Source organism: Xiphophorus maculatus, chromosome 9, assembly GCF_002775205.1.
Source record: "Xiphophorus maculatus strain JP 163 A chromosome 9, X_maculatus-5.0-male, whole genome shotgun sequence".
Taxonomy (NCBI): Eukaryota; Metazoa; Chordata; class Actinopteri; order Cyprinodontiformes; family Poeciliidae; genus Xiphophorus; species Xiphophorus maculatus.
Window position 1 is genome coordinate 13541124 of NC_036451.1, and position 13609 is coordinate 13554732.

The 13609-nt window shown below is 37.2% G+C and overlaps 3 protein-coding genes across 4 annotated transcripts; 2 read left to right on the forward strand and 1 right to left on the reverse strand.

Moving 5' to 3' along the window:
- The first annotated feature begins 100 nt into the window (after positions 1 to 100).
- On the forward strand, positions 101 to 5346 carry rpf1 (ribosome production factor 1 homolog). Its single transcript, XM_005800487.3, has 9 exons — positions 101 to 405; positions 559 to 615; positions 745 to 825; positions 913 to 1008; positions 1321 to 1474; positions 1788 to 1870; positions 2353 to 2534; positions 3972 to 4098; positions 4287 to 5346. Exons 1-9 carry the CDS (start codon positions 181 to 183, stop codon positions 4326 to 4328), a joined length of 1047 nt encoding a protein of 348 aa, XP_005800544.1. The 5' UTR covers positions 101 to 180; the 3' UTR covers positions 4329 to 5346.
- A 924-nt stretch (positions 5347 to 6270) lies between these two features.
- On the reverse strand, positions 6271 to 7793 carry gng5 (G protein subunit gamma 5). The gene is made up of 3 exons (XM_005800488.3): positions 7598 to 7793; positions 7278 to 7426; positions 6271 to 6537 (listed from the first exon to the last, which is right to left on the reverse strand). Exons 1-2 carry the CDS (start codon positions 7676 to 7678, stop codon positions 7301 to 7303), a joined length of 207 nt encoding a protein of 68 aa, XP_005800545.1. The 5' UTR covers positions 7679 to 7793; the 3' UTR covers positions 6271 to 6537; positions 7278 to 7300.
- Positions 7794 to 8414: 621 nt separating this feature from the next.
- On the forward strand, positions 8415 to 13567 carry spata1 (spermatogenesis associated 1). 2 transcript variants are annotated; one of them, XM_023339784.1, is made up of 13 exons: positions 8415 to 8611; positions 8706 to 8812; positions 9560 to 9677; positions 9843 to 9896; positions 9997 to 10101; positions 10180 to 10366; positions 11075 to 11228; positions 11461 to 11527; positions 11623 to 11737; positions 11809 to 11934; positions 12026 to 12192; positions 13130 to 13228; positions 13357 to 13567. In XM_023339784.1, exons 1-13 carry the CDS (start codon positions 8549 to 8551, stop codon positions 13516 to 13518), a joined length of 1524 nt encoding a protein of 507 aa, XP_023195552.1. In that variant the 5' UTR covers positions 8415 to 8548; the 3' UTR covers positions 13519 to 13567. The 2 variants fall into 2 exon arrangements, with proteins under 2 accessions (XP_023195552.1, XP_014324791.2); XM_014469305.2 differs by having other exon boundaries at positions 9997 to 10366.
- The last annotated feature ends 42 nt before the right edge of the window (positions 13568 to 13609 follow it).

A 13609-nucleotide genomic window follows, 5' to 3' on the forward strand; every position in this document is an offset into this window, starting at 1 on the left:
GACCTTCTCAACAGCGATGAGTGAGAAAGGTAGTACACCTCCTCACCACTAGAGGTCCCCCCTCTTTTATTGCTAAAGTTTAATCTATTCACCTCTCATTCCAGGAAGTGAACTCAGTCGGGCAGACAGCCTGTAAACACGTGAGATAATAACTCAAAACAGACCGCTGACATACGAAAGATGGATATTACAGAAGTTCCCACGGAAAAGGGCAGCAAGAAGAAGAAGAAGTCAATGAAAGCAAAGACGAAGGTTAAAAACATGGAGGTCAAGGAAGAGAGCAGCGCCGCGGAGAACCAGGCCGATCCGACAACTGCGTTTCCCCCCACATTCAGTGTCTCCGAGATCAAGAACAAACAGCGGAGGCACCTCATGTTCATGAAGTTCAAGCAGGAGAAGAGGAAGGTAAACAGAGCCTTCAGGGTCAAACTGTCCTCTATACTACAGAAGAGTTAAAGTTTCTTTATTTGAAAAGTCCCCCAGTGCATCTCATACTGGTAACATTTCCACCTATTAAAACGGAGTGTTGAAAATAACATGTATATTTCTGACTTTTAGCAAAAACTTCAACTGAAGAAAAAAAGGAGAAAAGAAAGGGAAGCATTAGGTGACAAGGTGAGTGTTTATTATTATTTCTTTCTTTTTTTACTTGTTATCTTAAATTATAATCCAAGTAAGTGCATTCTTGTACTGGTATTTTTCCAGACCAGTCATTCACTCCATGTTAATCTATTTCCAACATAGGCGCCACCAAAGGAAGTCCCCAAAACGATAGAAAACCAGAGAGTGTTTGATGAGACAGCAGTTGATCCAGAAGACGAAGAGGTTTGGATTTTGTTGTTTTGGTCTTTCTATATGTATGTGTTTATTTTAACGAACATTCTTTGTTCTGTTCATTTTGCTCATCACTAGGTTGCTTTTGATGAGGGAACTGATGAATTTTCAGCATATTTCAACGGGTTGACAAATCCCAAAGTGCTCATCACTACATCAGACAGACCCAGAGGGGTGAGTGGCTACGGTGGTTATAAGAGTTTTAATAGTTTTGAATTGAGTTTTTTTTTTTTTTTTAATTACAAGCCATTAGTAGTTTTGGGATTATTTGCTATTTTAATTCAGAGCTAGAAGCTACATATGTGATGTCATCTATAAGATTGCATAGTGAAATTAATGTTGAAGAATGCAACAATAGTTTTTTATTTATGTAAAATGTAACTCTTTTGATTGAAAATAGAAATTACTTTAAAATTTAGATCATGTAATTGAAAGTTTAGAATCATGTATGCCACCCTCATTAACGGCGTCATTTGTGTCTTGCAGAGAACAGTGAGGTTTTGTGAGCAGCTGGCCAGTGTCATCCCAAACGCCCATGTTTACTACAGAAGAGGCCTCGCCCTAAAGAGGATCATTCCCCAGTGTGTTGCCAGGGACTTCACATACATGATGGTCATCAACCAGGATCGCCTGGTGCCCAGTATCCTGACTTCAAAAAGCACTTCTGATCACATGAGGAAATTCGTTTAGATACATTCAGTTTTTGTTCCCACTTGAATCATTGACTGTTACTCTTCTGGTTTCACAAAATGTTGTAAATTTATCCTAATCACAATATACATCTAAGGAAGCTCAAAGAATATACTAGAATTAATATTTATAGAAATGTTGTTTTACTTACCATCTGGGTTCTGCGATTGCAAGAAACCCAAAGCAGACTGGCATAAAGTTGTTTTTTTTTTTCATTTGACTTTCTATTTTGTCTAATCTGGATCCTTAACAGTTATTTTCAGACGGTTTGGTTCTCTGTCACCTCCCTGACGGGCCAACAGCACACTTCAAAGTCAGCAGTGTTCGAGTAAGAAAAGAGATAAAGGCAAGTCAAATAAATGTATCCTTAATATTAATGCCTTTTGAGGGTACAAATCTGAATTCTCATCTCCCACAACCTGCATTGTGTTTCCTACAGTTTAAAAATGAGCTAGAATTTCATTCAAGTAGTTTCCATGTCTGGATAATTATGGAAAAATATTTGATTTTAGTTGTTTTTATCTGTCCAACTGATTAAATCTGCTGTTGATCCATCAACCTTTTAATGCATCTAATGCAGTAAGTTGGTCAGTGAGTGAGTCGATCCGTCAATCAGACGTAAGATAAATTCCATGTGAACTTTTCCAATTGGACTTTAATAATTGGATAAAAAGGGTTAAAAACTCTGAAATTTTTATATAAAAAATGTGTACAAACCCTGTGTTCTTATGCTTCCTTGCTCTTTCTAGTTAAATACCACTTCTTCTAGTAGTTGAAGACAAACCTCAGCTCATACTGATGCACCGCTGTCCTGTTTCCTGTTTTCAGAGACGAGGTAAAGAGCCAACCGAACACTATCCAGAGGTGATTCTCAACAACTTCACCACCCGCCTCGGACACAGCATCGGTCGTCTGTTCGCCGCTCTGTTCCCACAGAACCCTCAGTTTGTGGGTCGACAGGTCGCCACCTTTCACAACCAGAGAGATTTCATCTTTTTCAGATTCCACAGGTAAATGTTCATGCTTGATCAGGAAGACAGCCTTCCATTTACAGGAATGTTTTTTTTTTTTCCTTTTTATGTGGATATTAGTAACTCAAAATTTTAGATGTAGATAGTTCATAAAGATTTTTCTGTATGTCACTTAGGATGACATATTATAGTTATTAAATTATAATTATGCTTGCTAAATCCAATAATTATTGGTAATACATTATTTTAAGCTTTCTTCAAATTCAGATGTATTTTGTGGAATAGCATTTTAAACCACATGATTTGGACAAATATTTTGTTTCCTTCCTTGCTTCCAGTCTTGATCTTACTGATTGACTGTCTTCAGATTATGCTTTTCTGTATTATGTTTTTTTTAATATTCATTTTGTGAATTACATCGGTCCTTCCTGCTGAAAAATATCCACACACCATGATGCAGCCACCCATCCATTTCAAAGTTGCTGATGTTGTTCTCAGGCTTGCAGGTGCCCCCTTTTTTCTCAGAAGTTAATGATAGTCATTACTTCATCTCCTTTTGGAGTACAGAGTGGACTTGTAGCTCATGTTGATACACGACATGTTTCACTGTGGATGGTGACATTCTCTGATCTGCATCTTCACAAGGTCTTTCTTTTTTTCTGGGATTGATGCACACAGCTAAACTAAACTAAACGACAACGCATGATGCTGCCACCACTGCACTACGTGGTTTGGTGTCCTCAGGCTTGAAAGTCTTCCCCTTTATCCTCCAAATGCAACAATAGTCATTATAACAATACTCATAATGACTATTGTTGCATTTGGAGGATAAAGGGGAAGATAATGCTTCCATTTCAGAGGACAGGACATGTCTTCAAAAATGAAGGTCTTTGTCCTCTTGTGCATTGACAAACCTTTATATGTTGCTTTTAGAGCAATTGTTTCTTCCTCTCTAAGTGGCCTTTCAGCCATGTTGGAATAAAACCTAGAAAATCTCTGACCAGATTCAGTCATCATATTCACAAGATCTTTTGTTTTTGTGAGAAGAAACGATTGTCTCTTTTTTTTAAGTAGATGTCAGGAATCGGCGTCTCTACGTCAAATTATGCTCCTCCTTAACAGCCGGTACACCATCAGGGCAAAATCTTTACTGCTGACACTTAGTGAATTTGGTCCTGGCTTTAGCATATTTTCTTCAAAGCTACTTACTTCCCAAAGACTTTAGAGTGAGACTTTTCAAAGTTAGATGCAGGTGAAGGTCCTTTAGGAAAGTCTTTACACACATCAGGTTGTCTCTCTTTCCATGACTTTCCAGCTGCTTCCAGTGCTGGAGTTTTCAACCTGCCATAGTGTGTGTGATTATTTTACCTATCAATAAGTAAAATGACCATAAATAAAAAAGAAATGGAGTCGAGATCAAATGACTTAATTTATTTTAAATTAGGTAAAATAAACTAATTATGGTATTTCTGTAAGGTATATCTTCAAGAACGAGAAGAAAGTTGGTATTCAGGAGCTGGGACCTCGCTTCACTCTAAAACTCCGATCTCTGCAGAAGGGCACGTTCGACTCCAAGTACGGAGAGTACGAATGGGTGCTGAAGGTGAGTCTGTTTAATAAAAAAGGAGCTTTAATTGACTTTTTCCATATCATCTGGATTTCTATGCTTAAATCTGCTTCTCTGTTATTACAATCTATTATAGTATTTTAGGATTTCAATGAGATGCTACCTGGAGAACACATCATCGGTTTCATTTCTTACTGTGACACAAAAATATTTTCATTTTTCAGCGCCACGAGATGGATGCCTGCAGACGGAAGTTCCAGCTTTGAGTTGGACGTTTATTGGTCAGAAAAGATCCCGACCGAATGTCCTGCAAATATTTATGGACTTACACAAATTTGCTTCAGAGTCTGATTCTTTTTGAAAGAAACCTGTGTTAGCTGTACAAAGATCCAGATGCAGCTTTTAGTGATGAGGTGATGCTATGTTGTCTGGTAACAGTTCATGTATACAGTTATATTCTTTTATGACTTTAGTTATTACCTGAAGATGAGTTTCAAACTGCAGAGTTGAGCTAAAGTGAGAGAAAGTAAAAGAGATGTTCATTTTTTCAGACTTGCCTCTGAGTGATAAAGTCAACACAAAATGTGCATCTTTCTTTTGTAACCTTCATGTTTGTCTGGGTCCAGAGTGACAGATTTTCAAGTTTAACTATGTAAAAAGTACAAGTTATATTTTATTGAAAGAGCGTTTGTGTTATCCTCAGAAACAGGCATTTTAACACAAAATAAACTTTCAGTTTACAGACCTTCAGTCTGTTCTGAAGGCCTGTAAATGAAAAGAATCCGTTACGGTGCTCTGAGTCAGCACAGGAAAGCTGGGTGTTGCTCTATGGACTAAATAAGGCTCAACATTTTCATCCTCCACCAAACTGAGGAAACTCATTTAGGTTGGTTCTTGTTTTGAATTAAGAGTGTGTAGATAAAGGTCATAGCTTAGACACTGCAATGTTTGTCTTTTTTTTTTAGCTTGACAACTTTATTACTGCCGACAATTCCCGAACCTGTCACACTTTTCTCCTCCTGTATACTCTGTTATTGTGCTTTTCATTGTTCAGCTATGGAATAATTTCAAGTTTGTACTTGCTAAGGTTAAATTTATGAAAGATATTTTACCCCTTTAACTACTAACCTATATGGATCATCTTTTAGCCACCACAATTAGTTTTATCCTTTAAAACATTTTTTACAGATGTGCTACAATGTACCAGAAGCAGACATTTATCCATCTTTGGGAGATAAGATTAGTGTAATTAAACTATTAAATGTATTTTATATTCTAAAAGTACTAGTAGGGTAAAAAATCCAATGTTTTCTACATGGATTTGAGTGCATCAAACGAACTTAAGTTGAAGAAAATTTGATAACTGTGTTTATATGCGTCAAATCATGGTTCAAACTTGACATGCCAACATTAAAGATTTGGTCATTAACACATTACAAGTGTTGCAAAAAAAACACAACCATTGAGCAAAGTGATAAATATTAAAACTTAGCAAAGATAAAATTGAAAGTTACTTTGAAATATTGCAGGGAAAAACGGGGAGGCGTCAGTAGTATTAGACATTTATGAGCATGACTGCAAATAAAGGTATGTGTTAACATCTTTTATAACCTGGAAGAAAAAGCAGTAAACATGTTGATGGAAACACAGACCAAATTATAGAATTTAGATTGAGTCACAATGAACAGGAACACTTTACAGGAAGTTACTAAAACAAGTCTGAGCATGATGAATTATCTTCACCTTGACGATTCATGCATGTCTTTCAGTGTAACTGATGGATAGTGATAACATCTCACCAGGACTTGCATTTCCTGGTGAAATGAAGAAAAAGAAGTATTTTTCTTCAAAGTCTGACAATCGAGGACATTGGACAACAGCTTCAAGCTCCAAGTGAGGGATAAAAACTTTGTGACAGCAGACTATTCCAGAAAATTGGTTAGGTTCATATTGCTGCAGTAACTGGCCCAGAGTTTATTTTATAAATGTTTTCTCCAATCTCACTTCATAGAAGAGATTACAGACAAGCCGGGTTTAGTTTGTTTTACCCCTAGTAAACTAATCTCTCAGATGATTTACCATGTAAATGACATCAAGAAGTATTTGCAAGAACAACTCGCTTTAAGGTTTAGGCTGTCTGTTCTGTACAAAAGCTCTGAGTTGGATAAAAGTCTTAAAATAATGACAAAAAGAGAACATGAAGCTGCATGTCTAAAATGTGGAAATAGTTCAGTTTTATTGAGGCAAGAAACATTTACATTTCAGAAGGCACAAGTGTTAGTTCTATGCAGGAAGGCTGAGGCATTTCTAATGCACCCAAGAAGGAAAATGTGTAATTTTTTTTTAAAGAAAGGTTAAAGTTTAAAAAGGCTCAAGTTAAAATTCCTGGCCCAAATTCCCAAAGACTCCTGAGACGATTCCAGTCCATTTTGCAGGATTCTGCAGCTCAGCTCAATGAGGCATGTAATCCAAAACCTGGAGAAAACATCATATTAGTAAAACATACAATGTTTAAAACAAATTTGACATATAGCAAACACTATAAATTTTACTGGAATAAACTTCAAATGGATTAACCCTTCTATAAGCTAATTAAATGGAGCATTGTCACACATTTTGGCATCTTTGTTTTATAAAATCCTCCAATAAACTACCTTTTTTATTTTTGTACACAATTCTAGTTTTCATATTTTATTTATAGTCTTAAATAGACCATCTACTTTTCAGGTCCAGTATTTTGATAAAAGTAGTTCATCTCAAAAGGTGATTTATTAATACACGACTTGGCATTTAAGAAAACTCATTCAACATGGATTTGAGTAAATAACAAATAGTAAAAGTTGCTAAAAACGTATTTATTTTAAACCATTTTTATTTAAACCCTTTTATTTCTATGCCACTTTAAGTACAAAGCTGAACCAAAGCACAACACAGAAAATGAAAATAGTAAAAAATAATCTTAATAAAAATTTGAAAGACGTTTTGTAAATACAAAAACTTTTAATAGTAATTATGTGGTTTATTAAAAAAACGGAAGGATGCCAAATTGTACATGTATAAAATACGTTGAAGAAAAAGCGTTGACTCTTTAAAGCAGCTTAGAGGAAGTTTTGCTTGAACCAAAACTAACAGTAAAACACCTGGCTGCCATAAAATCAACTCCTGTGAGCGTCCATTGAAAACCTTGAGCTGATAAAGTTTATGTTCGTACTCACAGTGGTCGCCCGGCCCGTCAGCACTATAGGAAGGAGCAGACTTTCTGCGGTCTGAACGGGTTGTTGCTGGAAGACATGCCGGTGAGCAGGGGGTCCTGCTGGGCGTTCTGGAGGCAAAACTGCTGGAGGTCCGCTGCGGCCTGCGAGACCTGGAGAAAACAGATTTAAAATGTAATAAACTGTTTACGCTCAACGAATAGAGCTGCCCAAACCTCACCACAACCCATACCATTTCGACAAAAAACAGTAACATTACAGAAACACCAAAATGACCGAGAAAGACACACGCCCTAAGAGCGACTAAATGTATAAAAACTTACCTTAACTCTGTTAATACCCGCTTCAAAGCGCAACTGTTGAACAACTTTCTTCATGGCGACAATGTTGGATGGTCCCGGCATAACTGCGATCTGGAATGGCTACGATATTCAAAATAATACGTGTGGAAAAGTTCACGCAAGCTAGTCGACGCTGGTAGCTACCAAGCTAACTTTTTCTTCTTCCAAGGAATAAGCTTCCGGTTTTTAAAGGCGTGCCCACTCGTGCTGCATTCACATGGCGTCTGGAAACTCGGTACATTTTCAGATGTTTTCACTGCCACTACTTATCTCGTGATTTTAAATTAAACATATATACTTGGTGTATCCCGTGTTTGATAGTTTTGGTTTTTTAACAAATGTTAATGGAATAAAATTAGCCATGCTTTATGTTAACTTTATGTCTAACATCTCTATAGATTGCATATTAGTAGAGCTAGTTTTGCTATATTACACATAATTTGTAGCGTTCCTTAACATAAAATCTGCTGTAAATATTGCTTTTAATTGCAAAACGATTCATATTTGAAAGTTTTATAAGAAACAGTTTGAATAGTAATGTTCAATCCCGCAGCAATTAAATGTTCGAATTACAAAATAATTAGAGCCCCCTACTGGTGAACATGAATTTACTGATTCAAAAGTGCAAGGATTAAATAAAACCCATAACAAAAGTTTATTATTTGAAAATGAAGGCAACTCTTTCATCTTATATGTTGAGAAGTTTTTTGTTGTTTTTTTCACATGCTGCTCTGTCATTCCGAGCATCCAGGGCTGGCACTCTCATAAAAGAAGCACAGTTGGATGGCTGAGTGCGTTTAATTGCAGCAGGTTGTTTCCTGGCAGTCTGGAGCAGTCACAGCGCACGCAAACACAACTCTTTCGTAACAAATACTCCCACATTTCTATAGTTCAGTATTTTTACTGCGTTTCTTTCTCTGAACCAGACTGATAATGGAGCTGTTGTGTGAATCAGTGAGATTTACAGAGGACAGCATGAGACCGGCCAGCAGTAAGGTAAATGCTAAATCTCTTGACATGATATAAAAATGTATTAAGTAAGCAAATGTCAGGGGCTGTAAACTTCATTGTTAATTTGATTTATGTGCAGCTTTTGGAGCTCCATGTGCTGTTTGTGCCAGCTGATCAGTGGGATATGAAACTCAATAAAGTCCCAGCTGAAGCTACAGAGAGTTTTATTTCTGCTGGCTTCATCAGGTAAAAGTGCTTGAAATATTTTATTTCTATTATCATTCAAATGACAACAGTTTGTATCAAACAGAGGTGTGATTATTGAAGCCATATATAGCTCCTGGCAGAAGTATTTATTGAACTGTGTCATATATTACAACAGAACAACAAGTTTTAAGGCATTTAGTGGGGTTTTGCTTGCCGGACTATAAAGTGCTCTATTGTAGTGATGTGGATTCACCTTAAATTTGAGTAAAATACATAGAAGTTTTAATTAGAAAAAAAAAACATCAAGTGATTTGAAAGCCTTTACACTGCTCTGTTAATTACAGAAATAATAATTAAAAGCAACAATCTTCCACATGCATTTCAGATGTTCAGTATGCTACATTTATTTCGTATGTAAAGTTCAGTTAGTAAAAAAAAGATTTATGGTAATTAAAATATAAATCTTTCGATAACTTGGAAATTTGAAAAAAAAAAAAGTTGTTAATGAGTGTAATATTGACTCTATTTTAAAATAAAACATGTTTACTATTGTTAAGTTCATCTTTATTGTCATTTACAGCATGAAAAAAGAATACGACGCAACAAAACATTGGACCTCAGTTTGGTGTTGCCATGAAAATAATAGTTTTTATTATTAACTATTAAACAGTCAATATTAGCCTATGTAAAACTGCTAAAACATTCATTCAACTTAGCCATGATTTAGCAATTTTACTCAGCCCCTGACTGGTGCACATATTGTGTCCTCGTTCCTGGTGACATTAGGGTTTATCCTGAAACCACCCTGCAGACTCTGAGGGGTGAGCTGGCTGCTCTGCTTGGCGCTGAGAGGAGCATCCATAAATTCTCCTTCCTGAAATGCGTGGGCCGCAGTCTGGCGCTGGTGAGTGCAGCTGACAGTTAGGAGGCCTTTTGTAGGGCTGATCGTTTCACTGCGCAGACAGTGCCCTATTCAGGCTGAATACACTGACGGCTATAAAGGCTGTGAATGGGGAGCATAGCAACTTTACTGCTGCGCTTCTCACACTGTAGTTCTTGTCTTTTACAGGTCAAAGGCAAACAGGAGACAAATCTGAAAGTGAAAACATTCGCCCCACCGTATGTACGTTGAGTCCATACATCCTGATATGTTTATTGGTTTCTTACTTTAAATAACTGCGTTTGCTCAGTCCCTGAAATGAGCCGTTGTAACCTGTCGGCAGGCGGCTCAGCCGGAGCTGTACCTTCTGCCCACAGGAGAGGCAGACAGCACTTTCTGTTCTCAGTCCTTCACCATGGATTCCAGCAGCAGCTCCCCAGAGCACCAGGTCTGTCTCCACCCTTCCAAGATGTGCAACGTGGCAACAGGGACAAAGAAGGCCATTAAATTCCCCCACATCTCCCAGTGTTCCCAGCAACCAGTTCCTGTCTCTGTGCTGGAAGAGGAACGTGAAGATGAAGAAGATGAAAGCAGCTGCAGCAGCTCCTCCTCAGAGGATGAAGCTCCAGGCTTCATCAGGAGAACAGAGCCGGAGATCTGTGCAGGGAAACCTCAGAATCAAAGGGTCCTAAAGCTGATAGCACTTAGAAAGGGTATTAAAGCAGTCATTCACAGCATATTGTCAACAAGAGTTTACACAGTTGTACTCTGTATAAAAGAGTTATCAAATAATTAGATCTGTCCGCACGTAAAACATTAGCTTTTTAATTATTTATGATTTTTCTTTTGCTGAGAAAGTACTGAGAAGTATTGCTGTCATGGAGGAAAATACATTTTTGATCACTATAATGTTATAACATGATAACTGTTTTGATTATATGAATGTGATAATTACATTGTATAAATGTGATACTTTCCTCCATCCAGAAGCTACTGTATCGAAGTGTAAGAAATATTTTAGCATAATCTAATATAATCTCATCTATAGCATTTTCTTTTGTCAGATTGCATAAGTAAAAAAAAAAGAAAGAAGAAATAGTTAGTATTCTATTGTATTGACCCAATTAATTAAACACTGAACCCCTCATCTTTTTTGGTGAATTAATATGTTTAAATAATGAAAATGATCCACTAAAAAACATTTCTCATGTCATATATTTTAATACACATAACACATTAATTTACACTCATCTGGCTGCAGTGTTAATTTTTAGGTTTGACAGACCACTTATAGTTTGGTTAACAACAAAAATACTTAATTTTATAATCAACTCATAGGGTGTTTTGCATTTTTTTTTAGCTCATTAACAAAATGACATTCTTTAAAGAAAATAAAACATTTACTTTTTGTATGTCTACAGCGTTAGAGATATGTGAAGCTAATTCAGCCCACACGGTTTGGTCAGCAGAAACAGAGGAGATCTGCCGAAAGACAATATATCAACCCAAGGACACACATTCAGGAGCAGCTGAGTCTCTGGAAGACCACAGTTTAGGCTTTTTGCTGACAGACAGGTACCATATGTTACACTTGGAAGACTCCATTTTTTTCCCCTCCAAATGAAACAGTGGTCATTATCGCCAAATGTTTCAATTTTAGTTTCATCAGACCACAGGAAATGTTCCCCAAATTAAGGTCTCTGTTGCTGAGTCTATAGTAGCACACTGTAATGTTTGGAATATAAATTTTCTTTACATTAGAAAAATGCATTGGTTCTTATTTTTTGACTGTACTTCTATGTTTTAGTGTTGGGGACTCTAAGTGCAAAGGTCCAGACAGAGAGAAGACCACCAGAAATAAACCGACTAATGGGGTAATATGCAGCCATTGTGAGACTTCTTTAAAAAAATATAAACATGTCTGTTTCAGTCAGTATTTATACTGTCTCTAAATATGTTGGTGTTTTAGATGTTGGAAGGTCCAGCCATGTTGCCGCAACCTGTTCAGTGTACAGCTTCACCCCGAGGTCCAGACTCGGCCTCCAATAAAGCAGTTTCTGCTTCGCTAGATTTTCTCTCCAACAGTAAGGAATGCTCAGATTGTTTGAGCCAAATTCTTTTGCTTGGTAATTGGAACATATTTCATACTTGTAAGGAGAGGCACTAATGGAGGAAATCAAAATGGTGAGAGAGGAGAGGAAGCAGCTGGAGTGGACAAGACAGCAACTTTTAAGAAAGGGAAAAGACTTGTTGGCTCAGAACCGACACCGCAGGAACCAAGGTGGGATATCAACATCTAAGTGAAAACAATGTCAGACTGAGTGCAAAAAGGAAAACTGTTCAATTTCTTTCCCTACTTCACTAATATAAAGCACGAGACAGCTGGAAAAAGAAATATTTTGAAACCAAGAAGACCACAGCACCATTGGAGGAGTATCTGAGAAACCTGAGGCAGGAACTGGAGCTATTTCACAACAAAGTTCTGCATCAGCTTCAAGCCAGAGAGAAAGCAAGGCGACAGGGGAGGTCCTCCGAGAAGGTCCAGTAAAATCCCATATGCCTTGTAGCACCACATAGTTAACATTATCACACATATTAGAACGGATTCAACACATATAGGAACGGATTCAATTAAATGAACAACTTTAATCTGAGTACGACACAAAACAACCTAGTCAGGTGACTTCATATGGTCATATAAGGAGCATGAAGTCCAGGATATCAAAGGAAGTTGTTATCTTAAAATTTAACCACACACCAGTAGCATATAGAATTGACATTACTAACTTTTATCAAAAAAACATTCAGAATTACTAGAACATAAACAGGGGGCAACAGTGGTGAAAGTGATAGTAGTTGGTCTCGCCATCGGTGGGTTGCTGGTTCAAATCCCCACTCTGTCAGTCTCAGTCATTGTGCCTGCTGCCAGTGTTCAGAGGGCAGCTGTGGCTACTAGCCAATAGCTTACCCCCATCAGCATGGGAATGACTGAATGAAGGGTGAAGTGCTTTAGGGCCCTCTGGACAAGTGCAGGCCATTTACTGTAAGTAATTAAAATTATAAGAATAAAAATTGAAGGAAGATTTAATAAATTTAAGATGCAATTTATTGCTTAGTATAACAAATCTGGACATATGTTGCATGTTTTAAAGGGGTGATTTTGTGTATTTTCCAGACACCTAATCCCTTTTTACAGCACCATCAAGTAACTGTTACCTACAGTTATAAAAATGCTGAACATACATACCTTCCTGCTTTTATTTTAAAACTAGGAAATGATGAAACTCAAACAAGTAATTTTACTAAACCTGTTGTTTTTATGTGTGGGTTTTTGGAGATCAGGATATCTTATTATACAAAGAATATATTGAGGTGGATTATTGCACGCTACTAAACATACTGTATTTAAAGATTGTTTTTGTTCATCACAATGAAATGTGCCCTGTAAACAAATTAACCCAAGAGCAATATTTCAGAATGAGCTCATCATTCAGATCATGAAGGAGAGCTATGAGGTCGACAACCTGAAGAGGAAAGTAGACGATGCCAAGATGAAGCTGATAACAGAGATAAAGGTAACAATCAGCCCAGTCTCAATGAAACAGGTGACTGGTTGGGTTTATTTCTGATATGTTCTGGATAAAAAGCCCAGCAGATCTGGAACTGACTGTAAAACAAAATATGTTTGTTTTTTCCCTACAAGTTGAGGAAGCAGGCTGCTACTGAGCTCAGAGACCTGAAGGCCGAACTTTCCCAAAAAAAGAATCAGTCATCTCCTTCCTGGATGGACTGGAAACACAACACGGGACAAAGCACAGGTTTAAAGCAGCTTCTTCATCGACGTCAAGAGGACTGCTCTTCCTAGCCTTTAAACATGAACTAACCTGCCAACTAATACTTGTATGAACTGGATAACACAATTCTTCCTTTTGTTTTTGATGTTCTTTCCGCACTGT

What these genes read in the sequence shown, in the direction of transcription:
- rpf1 (XM_005800487.3), top strand. Translation starts at nt 181, where the DNA reads ATGGATATTACAGAAGTTCCCACGGAAAAGGGCAGCAAGAAGAAGAAG. An exon ending in TTGATCCAGAAGACGAAGAG is followed by an intron (nt 826 to 912) that starts GTTTGGATTTTG and finishes GCTCATCACTAG; the next exon opens with GTTGCTTTTGATGAGGGAAC. An exon ending in ATCTTTTTCAGATTCCACAG is followed by an intron (nt 2,535 to 3,971) that starts GTAAATGTTCAT and finishes TATTTCTGTAAG; the next exon opens with GTATATCTTCAAGAACGAGA.
- gng5 (XM_005800488.3), bottom strand. Translation starts at nt 7,678, where the DNA reads ATGCCGGGACCATCCAACATTGTCGCCATGAAGAAAGTTGTTCAACAG. An exon ending in CGGGTATTAACAGAGTTAAG is followed by an intron (nt 7,427 to 7,597) that starts GTAAGTTTTTAT and finishes TGTTTTCTCCAG; the next exon opens with GTCTCGCAGGCCGCAGCGGA.
- spata1 (XM_014469305.2), top strand. Translation starts at nt 8,549, where the DNA reads ATGGAGCTGTTGTGTGAATCAGTGAGATTTACAGAGGACAGCATGAGA. An exon ending in AAACATTCGCCCCACCGTAT is followed by an intron (nt 9,897 to 9,996) that starts GTACGTTGAGTC and finishes ACCTGTCGGCAG; the next exon opens with GCGGCTCAGCCGGAGCTGTA. An exon ending in GCTGATAGCACTTAGAAAGG is followed by an intron (nt 10,367 to 11,074) that starts GTATTAAAGCAG and finishes GTATGTCTACAG; the next exon opens with CGTTAGAGATATGTGAAGCT.